Source organism: Electrona antarctica, assembly GCF_951216825.1.
Source record: "Electrona antarctica genome assembly, chromosome: 7".
Classification (NCBI taxonomy): domain Eukaryota; kingdom Metazoa; phylum Chordata; class Actinopteri; order Myctophiformes; family Myctophidae; genus Electrona; species Electrona antarctica.
This window is the reverse complement of record NC_136812.1, coordinates 44,142,641-44,157,526: the sequence shown is the minus strand read 5'-3', so window position 1 is coordinate 44,157,526 and position 14,886 is coordinate 44,142,641. Positions and strand designations below refer to the sequence as shown.

General features: G+C 40.2%; 1 protein-coding gene across 1 annotated transcript; it reads right to left on the bottom strand.

Moving 5' to 3' along the window:
- Positions 1-473: 473 nt before the first annotated feature.
- LOC306927142 (vitellogenin-2-like) lies at positions 474-12,245 on the bottom strand. Its single transcript, XM_079506814.1, has 34 exons — positions 12,226-12,245; positions 11,902-12,053; positions 11,520-11,771; positions 11,259-11,426; positions 10,363-10,511; positions 10,128-10,278; positions 9,869-10,026; positions 9,617-9,782; positions 9,382-9,507; positions 9,061-9,282; positions 8,732-8,949; positions 8,539-8,636; positions 8,330-8,454; positions 7,955-8,056; positions 7,730-7,849; positions 7,426-7,618; positions 7,232-7,340; positions 6,425-6,610; positions 6,155-6,293; positions 5,992-6,054; positions 5,669-5,882; positions 5,260-5,579; positions 5,141-5,179; positions 4,978-5,046; positions 4,283-4,483; positions 4,046-4,188; positions 3,815-3,953; positions 3,560-3,686; positions 2,725-2,908; positions 2,518-2,612; positions 2,312-2,406; positions 2,020-2,185; positions 1,050-1,211; positions 474-953 (listed from the first exon to the last, which is right to left on the bottom strand). Exons 2-34 carry the CDS (start codon positions 11,926-11,928, stop codon positions 853-855), a joined length of 4,827 nt encoding a protein of 1,608 aa, XP_079362940.1. The 5' UTR covers positions 11,929-12,053; positions 12,226-12,245; the 3' UTR covers positions 474-852.
- Positions 12,246-14,886: the final 2,641 nt, after the last annotated feature.

The following is a 14,886-nucleotide window of genomic DNA, read 5'->3' as shown; positions in this document are numbered from 1 at the left end:
ATAATATATAACCCTATCCTTTACAGATGGTTCAAAATGCAGCTGTTATGCTTTTAACTGGAACAAATAAACAAGCGCACATTTTGAGCGCTGGCTGTAATTGTAATTCTGACCACTCCAGTATGTGACAGTTCTATTGTAATATAATATTGTAATCTATTGTAATATAATAATACATATTTTATGCTGTACTTTTGCTTTGGTGGACTATGGACTGTGGTGTAGGCCTAAATGTTGATGTCTTTGTCTTTGTTGATTGGAAAGCACTTTGGTTCAACTTCTGTTGTTTTTAAATATGCTATATAAATAAAGCTTAATCTAAAAAATTTGAGTGAATAAGAAATGAACTCAAATGAAGGCAAATGTGCCATGGATTGATATCACATTCTCTTGATATCACATTCTCTGACGCAAGTCATGAGCTGTAATAGTTAGATCTACGATAATGGATGAAATAAAGGTGACAATGCCTATTGTAATACTGTAGATACAGTGCAGAATCATCTTTATTTTAAGTAGAAAAAATAAAAAAGTGGGTGAAATACAGTACAGTACAATAGGAAGTAGATTTAGCAGGGCCTCTTAGCTGAGAAACTCTCTGCCTGGAATCTCAGGCAAGCAAACTGTCCTCTTTTAAATATCTTCTTAAACTCACTTCTATGATTCAGATTTTTCATAATTTATGTATTGTCCTTTATATTATTATCTTGTTTATCCTCACCTTTAGTGTAAAGCAATTTGTAACTGAGAGATGAATAATTGGCATTCCATGTATACCACATTTGTAATAACTTTACAATTCAGTTGCAATGCTTCTTGTTATTTATTTCGAACAACATTTAAATAAATAATTTAAGCACACTGAGGAGTACAGTGGCAGGCCACATGGGCTTGTGTGGCCTCCCTCACATCCGCACTTTTCTGATATATGTTGGCAAGACTCATGTTAGAATCTGCAATGAGGAAGAACACAAATAAATGTAATTAGGACATATGTAATTCTTACATTACATTTTCATACATTTTCTTTTTTTGTTTTCTAAACTCACCAATTGGTACGCAGTGGAAGTCGACTTTGACAGGAGTGGTCTCCACAGGGGCACAACCAGGCATACAACGCAGCACAGGTTCAACAGAGTAGCATTTGGACAACTGGCCCTGAACGGTCATCTGCTTCTCCAGCTTGACAGATTCTTGCTTCAGGAAACATTCTGTAAAAGTGAGATGAGTTTATTGTACCGGATGTATGCACAGCATTTCGTAGGTCAAATCACCTGAAACTACGAGTTGATATGGATATTTTAACGTTCAGACATCCGTCTGTAATATTTTCAAGCCTGAACATTTAGTAATTGTGGCACTCTAATGCACACTAAATTACCTTGGCTAAGTGCACTTATGAATAAAATAAAGGAGAACTGATTTATTATTATAGTTGGTCTGTAATGGACACCTTTAAAGACTTAATTCAAGTGGGAATACTTGTTCAACACAGAATGATAGTGTTAAAGAAGCTATAACATGCATTTTAAATTTGTTTTCAATATTGAATATATTGTTTATGCCCCTCAAATTTATTTCTAATGGTTTGAACCTAAATGACCACTCTGATATAGCCAGTCCAAGTAATTTCTTTCCATTCCATGCTAGCTTGAAAAATCAACAATGGCAGACATTGTAAACAAAGTGGAAATTAAAATTTGGAACTGAAGACTGAAGAGGGGGAGGAATTATACAAAGTAGGGTGATACTGATGACATCACGCATATGACCAAATCAGTTGAGCTGTTGAGAGCAATTTCCATAAAAGCCCCTATACTGTATGAGGAGAAAACCTGATTGTTCAAAATTGCGTATTTGTGGGGATAGAAAACACAAAGTGAAAAAAACACAAAAAAATTGAAAAGTTTAATTTCATGTTGTAGGACCTTTAAGTGAATAAGTAGCCTACTTTATATGCTGTTTTGCCAATCATCATATGAAGTAAACTCGCCAAGATGAGGTGTATGTTTGTTTTACCAGTAGTGTCACGGCAGCTCTGAGAAGGAAGCACCCATTGATGGGCGAAGCTGACTGAGCTCTTGGTCAGACGTCCATTGGGGGTGCTGTACTCTTGTCTGACTTCCCCATCAGCCTTACCGCAGATTCCACAGGTCTTTCCCTTCATCCAGTCCACCACTTTAACCTGAGAACAAAGAAAGCCTTTGTGGTTTATGGACATAGAGTTTAGTCTTTTTGGGACAACGTTGTTAAAAATCCTTGTTTTTAAATTAGTGAAATAGGGTGCTAAATTAATATTCAAATGTCTCACCTTCAATGTGTTAACGTCAAAGTAGACCTCCTGAAGACCCAGGCTTGGTGCATGGAGAGAGATACCGGCACCTCTCCGTTTGATCTGGATTTTGGCTGTAATTGTTACAAAAACAGACGTGAAGTAGGATATTTGTCTTCTAACAAGTAACAATGTGAATAATTTCAGATTGACAGATTCATTTGACATTTTAATATATAGGAGACCTGTGGGATGCTGGTATGGGAGGCCGCTGATGGGAACGTCCATTCCATTCACCTTCACAACAACATCATTGTTCTTGGTGACTAGTTCAACATCGCTGTTGAAAGAGAGTTCAGAAATGAATGAACCGCCATATCGCCAAAATCTATTTTCTCAGACAAGGTAATTGGTTTCCTTCTTTAGAAATATTAGACATTTGCTACACTTACATATCAGCAATTTTTACATTGATCTCGTTTTGTTGAAGTGTGAGATCTTTCTTCAGTAGAACCAGGAACTTGAGCTCCTCTGTGCAATCCTGAACCAGAACCTGCGGGCAAGATGTGGGCATCACATTCTTGTAGCTCTTTTTGTTGAACGTGATCAGTTGGTCACCAACCATGGAGCACTCAGCTAGAATAAAAAGAAACAAAGAATATTTTAGTTAATTGTTTTTACCATTCAGCTATTAAAACAATAAAAGCACTGTACAGTGTAAGGAGGCTGCACGCAGCACAATATATCGCTATCGTATTGTTATCGAAGTATGAACATGCACAATATCAGTATCGCAAAAAGGCAACTGTATCGCGATATATAGATATATCGTCGATATATTGATATATTGTCGATATATCGTCCACTTCTAAAGCCTGCAACATCCCTCTGTTTTAGCCTGTGCCCCTCGAAAAATAAACCATCACTCCGTTCTCCCTTTTTCATGCTCCTGTTGGTGTGTGTGTGTGTGTGTGTGTGTGTGTGTGTGTGTGTGTGTGTGTGTGTGTGCGTGCGTGCGTGCGTGCGTGCGTGCGTGCGTGAGTGTGTGTGTATACGGTATGTGTGAGGGGGGAGGGGTCTGTGCTATGTTGCTACGGGGACTGTGCTCCAGTACGACGTTGCGTTGTTGTTAGCCCTGGTCCAGTGCGTTAGCGAACTCACTAACAATTTTTTTTTAGTTTTGCAACACCTTAAGATATAGAATATGAAATGTAAATGGTAATATTGTATATCGTATCGATATCATCATGCAGCCCTAGTACAATGTACAGTATACTCTTACAGTACCTGCATGAGCCTTATTAATCATGTAGGAGATCTTGTCAAGCAGGCTGTCCTGGGCGTCCAACTCAGCGGCTGTGTGTCCAATGGGCAGATAAACAGGGAGATGACATCCCAGTTTGTACATGATCCTCTGTTGAAATTGAAAACACCAGCCATGATTAATACAATGTAAAAGATCAAATGGTATACATGCAATTTATCTGTAGATCGCTATGAAACAAAAATAATAAATAAATAGATTGAGGAATAAAAGTGTACCTTTGGTGTCTTCAGCACAACATTCAGGGTACTCTCAGAGGCAACAGCCACAGTCAGTAGGATCTGTTTGGGAGCATTCTTGACCTTTGCAAGGCTTACACCAAGTTCTTTGGCAAAGTTTGGAATCCAATCAGCAATCCTATTGTGTGAAAAAGACAAAGATATTTGATAAACATTGCATGCATACACTTTTTAATTAAGAATCTGAAAGTGATATTGTGATTTGGAGACCTCTTAGCCCATCTTTTCCATTCTTCTGGAATCCTTTCCCATCTAATCTTCATGCGGAAAGCAGGGTCTGGGCCAACAAGACCAGTTTCAGCTATCATCTGAGCCCCATACTGCCTGCAATCCTTACCCCAGGTAATCCTAGCCTAAGAGAATGATATGGGAAACAATTAAGACCATTTGAAACAAATCACAACTAAGTCGAAATCAAAATAAATTGGAGTCTGAGATAAGATTCACCATGAGTTTTTGGTAGCTTAGCATCATGCCATCAGCACAGATTCTCCAGTTGTCGTTTTCAGCAAGGTTAGCGAAGACAATCTGCAATCTAGGTCTGAGGAAGTAAGCTGCAATCTGGTATCCTTGAACCTTCTGGTCAACTCTCACCGCACGGATGATGATAGTCATGGCAGGCGTGACAGCGTTAGCAAGATATTTGGCCTGAAGATGCAAATCAAGGAGTGAGGTTAATGGCATCAGATATATCTTAAAGGGATTGTGACATAAAAATAAGTTTTTGTAATTTCTCTTTATTTTTTTTAGGTTTTCTGAGCTCAATTGCACCCAAAAAACCTGAACTTTTAACATTCAGTAGATTTTCTGTGGTCTGCATGGGGTTTTCTGGCTCAAACAAGTGCTCTGATTTTCCTGCTGTTTGTGATGTTGCAGCCTGCAAATCCCATATATGTCAATGGGATTTGCCAGCAGATGTCACTGTTTTCACTGTTTTGCCTGTTTTCATTGCAGCTCAAAGGGCTTCCAACCCCCAGAGAAAACTCCAGACCACAGAATATACACTGTTCAAAGTTCAGGTTTTTTGGGTGTAGCCTAATTGAGGTCATAAAACCTAAAAGAAAACCGAAAAATAAATTAAAATGAATGTCATGAAACCTTTAATGTTTCTTCTTTGAATGGTGTGATAGAAATGTCCTCACCTTTTTATAGATGGCCTCGAAGCTGGTGGCGCTGTTTATGATAGAAGCCCTGGCAGCGGAAGTTGCATACTGCAAATGAAATAGGCACATGTTTGTCAAAACAGAGCATATGGCATGATGGCCTGATGATGGAGAATTCTTTAGACAGCCTTTCGATAATTACCCGGTGAACGTGCTGCTGGATGAAATCCATGTCATACTGCTGTAATGGCAAAGACAACCGATCAACTCACTGTCTGCAATTTAAACAACAGAAAAGAAGAAGATGATTTTGAGCCTCACGCGGGAGCTGGATCTGGAAGAGTGATGGGGCGCTCGACTGATGGATGAAGACTTGGAGCGGCTGCTGCTAGAGCTGGATGCACTGCTCGAAAATTTGCCAATGGCACGGGAGGAGCTTGAGGATGATGAACTTGAGCTGCTGGAGCTAGAGGACCCGTTCTTCAGACCAGGAACCAAGATCTTCTTGAGCTTCAGGAGGACATTCTTGTCCTCTTGGATTTCCTCCTCCTCGCTCATGTTGATCACTTTGAGAATCTTCTCAGCTGCCTTTTCTCCAATCTGAATCTCAACCTCAATCTTCTCAATGACTGGTCCAGCAGCTGCATCAAAACAGAACAAGAAATTACTTATTATTCTTAACGACCTCTGTTACTCAATAAGATGATGTCATGTAGCCTACTTTACTTGCCTGGAGAAACCTCAACAAAAGCTTCATGGTTTCCAAGCAGGGTGTACAGTGCGCTGTCTCTGAGGAAAGCAGCATTGTGAGACTCAACATCAGCACAGGCCTTGAGTCCAAAGGTCTCCCATGCAGCACACATTCTCTTTTTAAAGAAGACCTTCATGGCTTTCATCTTCCGGGCAATGTGTGGACCAACAGGAGTGATGTCAGATGACGTTGACTAGAACAACAGAAAAATACAATCTCATAATCACATAACCAACATGTCTTGGTATCATATGGAACTTTATGGTCTCGGATGCAGCACACATTCTCTTTTTAAAGAAGACCTTCATGGCTTTCATCTTCCGGGCAATGTGGGGACCAACAGGAGTGATTTCAGATGAACTTGACTAGAAAAACAGAAAAATACAATCTCATAATCACATAACCAACATGTCTTGGTATCATATGGAACTTTATGTGTTAAAGGGGATCAGGCATCAAACGCACCAAACTAGCAAACAAGGCTGCAGCATGAGATGAGATTGTAGAGGTGAAAGTCTCTTGTGCAGCTCTAGCTGGGATAAGTGGTGTGATTCTTGCACCTGCAATATCTTCCACATTTCTTGCAATAGCAAGAGTCTCAACACTGCAGTGAAAGGTGAAAACTATATGAATTTAAATATATAAGATACATGGTGAAAAAAAAAGGTGAAAGGTGAATTTAGAATGAGAAATGGTGAATCATACAATGTATTTGGTGAAAAGGATAGTACATACACTGCTGATGCAATCCTATCCACGACCCGAACAGGTGAAAGCTGAATCTTGAAGTTGCCCTTAATCATGTCAACTCTTGCTTCTATCTTTGCAGGTAAAATGCTGTGGACTCTGGCTCTTGATACCAAAGCAGCCTGGATTAAAGCAGTATTCACTCCCATAACTGCATATGTGTGCATGGAAACACTGAAAGGCAAAGAAAATGTGAACTTAAAGTGAATCCCAGATTTCGTTCACTTCAATAGATATATATATAAAAAATCACACCCGTGTGGGGCGCTCTTATCATCATACATCATCATGCATCATCTCATACTGGCCAATAAGAATGCCTGTTGCCTGTGATTGGTTAGCTGATTTACTCGTTTACGTACATTTTCCCTTCAATGTCAATGGCGTTTAATGTGTTGATGTTTAATTTACGTCATATTTAGCGGAATTTTGACCTAATTGATCCGTTCATTGTCAATGGCAAATCTTGAGACGTGGGGGGACAAAAGCTGTATATAGGAGGGGCTAGTGCCACACCCGTGTGAAGTGAGGGGCACTCTTATAATCGTACATCATCATGGCGTAATTACTCAGACACATGACGTAAATTCTCTATTCATTGTCAATGGGAACACTTTGTGTAGGACAGAAATAGCCGATTTGCTCGTCCACATATGACGTAAATTCTACATTCATTGTCAATGGGAATTTTATGTTTGTGTAAGACGAAAATCTACACTAACAGCTGAATATAGGAGGGGCTAGCGCCCCTCAAAAATAATAATAAATAGAAGAATGAGCTGCCATTTGTTTCACCTTGGAGTCATCGCAGCCATCATCTCAAATGTGTCAGCATGAAGAAGCGTGGATGGAAAGAAGGATGGAAAGAAGCCGTCAGAGGGAGGTGGTGTCACAGTTGCACGGACTGCAAAATTGAAAGATTATTTTCAGTCAAGTTTAAAAGGTAAAGCACCTAGGTTTCTATTAGGCTTGAGCTAATATTAACTTACGCTCAACAGCAGCATTAGCCACAGCAGCGGTATAGAAACTCAGCTCCATAGGCAGACCAATGGTAGTGGGGAAGATACGACGTACCTCAGCGACAAGTATGGGTTTAGTGTAATGGAATTCAATACCAGCCAGCAGAGCATCAAATGCCCTCCTTCCCTCAGCCTTAATCATAGGACCAGTGGCTATGGCTAGCTGTAGGAAAACATGCATGGTGTACATGATGACATGCAGTGTTCAATTCAGAGTAAAATGATTATTAAATATAAAGTTATAAAGTTAATGTAACTGTACAACATTCAGTACCTCAATAGCCTGGTCGACTATGGCTTTGTCCACGTTAGCAAATGCAATTTCCTGTCCGAAGAATTTGACATACACAGAGGCCAAAGGCTGGCTTGAAGGATGAGCTCTCCATTCATTAAGCTGAGGGATGATGACAGTTAGTCCAGCTTTTGTAATAAAATTGTTCTGTGATCACATACAGTTCTTTAAAGAGAGAATGTAATAATTATATGTCCTTATACTCACAGCCCTGAGAACGTTCTTCATCCTTGTAATTCTGTCAGCATCCGCAGGAAGCTGAGGCATTTTCAGAACAGCCTCCTGAATTCCTTCAGTTCTTACTCCCACCTAATAAAAGAAAATGAAAAATGAAGAGAAGGTGTGAGGAATTATGGAACATGCGTGCGTGCGTGCGTGCGTGCGTGCGTGCGCGCGTGTGTGTGTGTGTGTGTGTGTGTGTGTGTGTGTGTGTGTGTGTAAACCACTGGGTCGATTAGCACCCCATATATATATATATATATATATATATATATATATATATATATATATTCATATGCTGGTGGCACATGAGGTTTATGCATCTGAGCAAAATGTCAACATGCAACTGAAAACGTTTTTAACCTCAAGAACATCAGCATATGCTCCAGCCAGGTAAGTGCGGGCTTTGGCCACAACAGCTCTTGGCAAAAGTGTTGCTGCGTCATTGATGTAGAAAGCAGTGGCAGCAGCACCCATCATCCATGGATCTGAAAACAAGAACAAATTCATCAGATGTCTGATATCTGAGTGTAATAACTAATGGTAAATTAATTAACTGTTAATGCTCGTACTGTAATAGGCATCATAATGGATGGTTCTGCTGTAGTGGTAACTCATTCTCTCAAACTTGGAGCTGAGGATCCTGATAGCAACATTACAGGCAGCAGCACTGAAATGAACGGGAGATAAACATTTATGAGATACCATCCTTTTAAAATAACAATGGAAACAAGTGATTACAGTGATTACTGTTAGGATTCTTACACTTGAGCAAAGTCAGGTGTTGTGCTCCTGGTCATGGCCTTCATGTAAGAGTAGACCAAACTAGCAACTTGCAGGTTCCTTTCATTCTCAATGGCATTAGAAAGTGTGTACACCAAGCCCATGGAGAGCTTAGTCTCAAACATGACAATAGCAGCAACCATGCGGACCTCCGGTTGCACAGCCCTGTCCATGAACAGCTGAACAGCCACTTGCTGGACCTAAATCACAAAGATAAAAAGCGCAAACAAAATTTTAAATTGAATGGGCATGTTAAAGGTTTGTGAACTGTTGGTAAGGTAAGGAGACGGACTGAGGATCTCTGTTCTTACCATCTTGGGGTCCTTCTTTGCAATATTTCTTAGAGCCAGGACTGCATCAACGTGGACTCTCATGGGCAGAGAGGCAGCAGCAGAGCCAAATCCAGGGAGAAGCTTCATGATTGGTTTAAGACTGGCGGGATGACCGGCATTACCCAGAACTTTAAGGGCAAGTACTAGTTCCTCAATTTTACCCCTGGTCATTACAGCATCTGCGACAAGGTCATGGATTGGCTATGGAAGGCACAAGAGAACAATAATATTACCATTAAAATTTTACTTTCATTAACTGAAGTTAAGGTTTTTATGGACATAACAATTACATAAACCAACCTTAACTAGGTCAGCTGGGCATACTGGGTTCTCAACACAGAATTTGGCAACCATGGTACCATAGCCTAGCATGGCAATTTCACGCAGAACTGGGACTTCCTTAACCTTGGGGTTAATAGCCAGGTGCTGAAGAGAGGTGACGAGAAAGCACTGTTATAACATCTTAATTCATAATGTGATGAAATAGTTAATGAAATTTAATTGTACAATCTCATTAAGGATTGACCTATAGTACCTGCATGAGCTTGATGGCCTCCATGTCAGCTGTCACCATGTGCACCGATGCCAGCAGAGCTTGACTGGCCTCAAAAATAGTGATGTCATCAGCAATAAACTTCTCCTTGATGAACTTCAAAGCAGCATGAGTTCCAATGGCAGGAACAGCACTCAGGATCCATTGTCTGAAAATGGAGAAACTCTCCTTAGATTTTTTTCAAGACATTTTCATGATTTATTTTGCTTTATTTTTAGATTTTGTTGTCGCTACCTGTAAGCTGGCTTGACTTTAAACCGAGTCCAGATATCCTCAATCATCTCAAATTTGGCCACACGCAGCAGCTGGACAAGTTCAATAAACTTCAGGGGGGCATCTTCATGGACCTTGTCTACATTATAGGCCACCACATGGTTCAGAATCTCAACAATCTGTCAAGAAGAAAAAAGGAACAATACTTCCAGTGTTATGTTGTGTTTGCCAAAGGAGAAAGTTGAAAATAATCTTCAGAAGAGGAAATGGTTCTCAGTACCTGAGCCTCTGGGTTGGTGATCCTCAGCAGCTGGATGGGTGTCTGTAAAAGCTCTGTGCCAAACTCATACTGCAGAGATCCACGGTGGATAAACTCTTCCCTAAGGTGCTCCGCCACGGCATTCTCAACATCAAGGTACTTCAGAAATTGTCTGTGAAAAGGTTTTTAAGAACTAGTTAATTTAAAAAATCTTCCTTGTACACTTTAAAAAGAGAAAGAAATCTCAACTACATACTTAGCCTCCATCTGGGCAGCACCATTCATGATGTTGAAAGGTGAGAACTGAATGATCTCTGTGGAGGATGCCTCCATTATCAGAGCACCAGCGTGCATTGGCTTCATAATGTAGGTGAATGCAGAACCACCCTTCATGTCCATTCCTCTCTGCATAGACACAATTCACAATTACCCCAGCACAAAATAATAATAACTAGAAAAAGTGCCCTTCTGGGCACAGGTCTCCACCAGGAGGATAGGACTGTGTGAGATGTTTGGCAAAATGTTTAGGAGTAATATAAACATGTTTGCCTTTGATGGCAATTGGATGATTTGAGGCATTTTGTTGCAAAAATGTGTTTTGCAAAAATCAACCTGTTGGTGGCGCTACAACAGGCCAATGTGAAAAGGGTGGGATATATTCCTCAGCCTAGTAAGAAAATGTGTGAAAGATTTCACGTAAATTGCATGCTGCGTTCATGATTTGAGGCTTTTGTTCAAAACGGGCCAATCTTGCAAACTTTGAAAGCCAATTATAGCCAATTAGGATGGAATATGAAATATGGGACAGATCCGACTTGAGCACATGACCATAGAGATACTGTGTAACGATTTGTGTGATTTTTGGACAGAATCTGGAGGAGTAATATAAAAAAATGTGTTTTACAAAAGTCGGCCTCCTGGTGGCGCTATAAAAGGCAGATGCGGAAAATGCAGGTCAAAGGTTTGTCCTTGGCCTCTAGGGAGTGTGCATGCAACGTTTCACGCAGATCGGTGCAGTTTTAGGTAAAAAATGTGAAAAGCTGCCTCATGGTGGCGCTATAACAGAAAATGCGGGGCAGAGGTTCATTGTTGGCATCCAGGGAGTGTGTGTGCAAAACAAATTTAAGCATAGTTTCAAGAAATGTTCCTTACAGTTGTAGACTCGCACTCAGCACAGTGCTTGGTGTAAGCCAAACCGATGTCTTTCATGATTCTCTCCTGGCATTGGTTTAGGTCCTTGATCTTGGTCACATGGATACGTTCAGCCCTGGTGTCTTCACTAATGACATATTGAGTCTTACACACACCCTGGGTTCCAACCTGGAGTATTAAAGAGAACAGAAATTATTTGGGAGTTCAAATATCACCCTGGCCTTTTGGTTTATAATCATATAGAATAGAATTAATTTGAACCTCTTGCATCTCGTAAACATTCTGGGTCTTCTTGATGTTGAGCTGAAGGATGTTCAGGATACCTCTGTGGATATTCAGCACAGTAGTGGAGACCCCTTCTGGTGCAAACACCTTGCCCACAATACCATTTGCATACTCAAACTTGATGGGAGTCAAGAGCTGAGCAGCCAAGACAGAAGTCAGCTTGGTTGCAGGTACAAAGGGGTCTTTCGGCCAGATGCCACTGTACTCAAAGATCTCAGGATCCACAAGCTAGAGGGGGAAAAGCCAATTTTCAATTACAAATAATTTACGTAGAGGTCCTGAATTCCTGTCCATAACCCACATGAAATACTTAAATTCATACGCCTACCTACATGTAATTTATAAATGCTGAGTTTACCTTCAGAATGAAGATCCCTGTGCTCATTTCGCTGATCCGAACTTTGCTTGCGACTTTGATTCCAGCTCTAGCCAGGCCTTCCTCAGGCAGACCACCCAAGATCTCGGCTTCATACTGGTACACATAGGTCTTACCGGCTGCAAACTCAGGTACTAAAACAAGAAGTTATAACACATGATATCTATGCAGAATTTATCAACAATGAAAGATGAATACATATGTTATTGTAGTTTAAAAACATGATGTAGCTTTTAAAAATAATTTCACAAATAAATAGCTAAATAGCTTTCACAATGTGCACATTTACTGTTCATATAAACTTACCATAGTGCCATGGGAGATGGGCGGCCGCTGCAAAATAAGAATTGATTGTCAATAGAGCGTCTCAGTCCCGCCCCCTTTCATGACGACGTCAGGCCCAGGAAATAATTCCCAATGCATTTCAAAAAGTATTTATTTAAAGACCTTATAAGCGTCGTACAAAGCCAACTCGAGTTGTGACAAATCATGACAACAAACACAATATTTTGGACCAAACAAATAATTACAAAGAATAAAAACAACAAAAAAGTGTCTTTGTTTGGCCCAAACATTGTGTTTATTGTCATGATGTGTCACAACTCGAGATGGCTTTGTCCGCAGCGTAAACGTCTTTAAATAAATACTTTTTGAAAAGTCTATGAGGAAAATGAACAGGGAATTATTTTCCGGGTCTCTCGAGACTGCGACGCTCTGTAATCTGATGTAAAAAAAACTACACATATAGAGTTGGTGTTATACCCCTGTTATAGACTAGAGATTGTACAGAAAAATCAACTTTTTCAATTGTTTTGTGTTTTGTGCGCTCCCCTGTGTGTTTTCTATCTCCACAAATATGCAATTTTGAACAATCAGGCTTTCTCATCATATAAGGGCTTTTATGGAAATTGCTCTCAGGAACAGCTCAACTGATTTGTTCGTATGTGATGTCATCAGTATCACCCTACTTTGTATAAAAACAGTTATATGTTATTTCTGCTTGAACACTGCTATATCAAAAGCAACTTGTGATATCAGTTGTACTCCTACATTTTTAATCCCTTTCTGTGGAAATGGCCAGTATTTACTTTACCCCTCCTTAACTATGGCAACAAACAACAAAATTAGCAAAAACACTATACTTACCAAGGGCTACAGTCAGGGCGAGCACAATCCCCCTCATGGCTGGTGGAATAAACGGATTACATACAGGGGTTGTCTTTTATAGCAAAATGTTGTTGACTGTGTATCTGTTGAAATCTGTCATTAACTAAACATGACAGTTTTCCATTATCAGCATCATCGATGGTACCATGCTCTAGTATCATAAAGTAAAAAAGGAGACATGTCACAGTCATTCAAGGTCAGGTTAACCTGGCCCTTGCCTTTTCCATGAAGAGCTCAATGTCGCAATGTTGCAAAACTTATTGAACACATTTGAAAACTGTCTTTATCACATGTATTGATTACATTAATTCGATTTCAATAAAGTATCCATTGCATTAATTGTAGTTAGCCTATGTACAGTATATTAGGAATTGTATACAATTACAAGTATTTCCTTTTTTTTACCCATTGTTTTTATTTGTTCATGATTTGAGTAACTGGATTCTTGAACATGAAATTGCTACTACTCCTATCAGCCAATGAATGTTGTAAAATGATCACTTATGCATATTACAATGAATTGAATGTCTTATGAGTAAAGATAATTGTGATAAATCGTGACTGCTGGATAATATGCTGAGAGAAAATGGTCTGCACACCATACGTGACAATATATGTAGGCTAATATTCATCCGTAGTTCCTGGGCAGGTTGATGATTTAAAATTTAAGAAACATATAAGTGCATACACAACATGCACAGTAAACAGACATTAACAAAATGCATGGGCAGCATAAAAGCACCCCAACATTCAGGCCTATAGGGAAGATCTCACAGCAGGAAACGCATACAAAATAACAAAGGCATCTACAGTACCATAGCAAACCGTGTCCCCTCAACCCTATGTGCCCTCAGCCCCAACCCAAATTCGAATCCTAACCCCAACAGGGCGGAAGTGGCTCAGGGGTAGAGTGGCCGGTAGAGTGGCTGGATGGGAACCGCAAGGTTCCCAGCTTGATCCTGGGAATCCCCAGGCCAGAATTATGGTCGATGTGTCCTTGAGCAAGACGCTCAACCGCTAATTGCTCCCGATGTGCAGGTTGGTGCCTTGCATGGTTTCCATTGCCATCGGTGTATGCATGTGTGTGTGAATGGGTGAATGTAATGCACAGTCTATGTAAAGCGCTTTGGATAAAAGCACTATATAAATGCACCATTTACCATTTACCATAATACCACTGTCCAACTCTAAACTGAGGGGATTAAACTGAGGTGTGATGGAAATGGGAACATATAACTGAGGGAACGGTGAACGGGGCATGACCATAAGGCATGACAACCACCACCACCAATAGAGCACCGAAGTCCTGACGTCACTGTCAGTAGAGGGCGTCAGTCCCCAGGTTCGTGTACTTTTAATTTGCATTGTAATCGCCATAGGGGGATTTTAGATCGCCTCATATAAGAACTGTGTTTAAAAAATAAACCGATCACCCCGGCCTTTTCACTCATATGGATATGAAGCATCGACTGAAGGTCGAAATGTACAAATATACCCAAATAGTAACAAAATAAGCGTTAGAAACGAGCCAAACAACCCAGAGGCTACATTTCCGGGTAGGCTGGTGGCTGCATCTGCCCGTCGCACAACAGAAACTGAATGTTAATTACGTTTACTTTTATTACATTTATTGATACTTAATGTTTCGTGGTTAGTACGAGTCGAGTCACCACCAGCTGAGCTTACGTCAACGAGGAATCTCAGAAACGCAATGTGTTGACAGCTGGACGTGACGTATATTAGCAGCGACATTGCCTTCATATGTAGTTTCAAGGCTTTTGCGGCCACATTATTCCATTT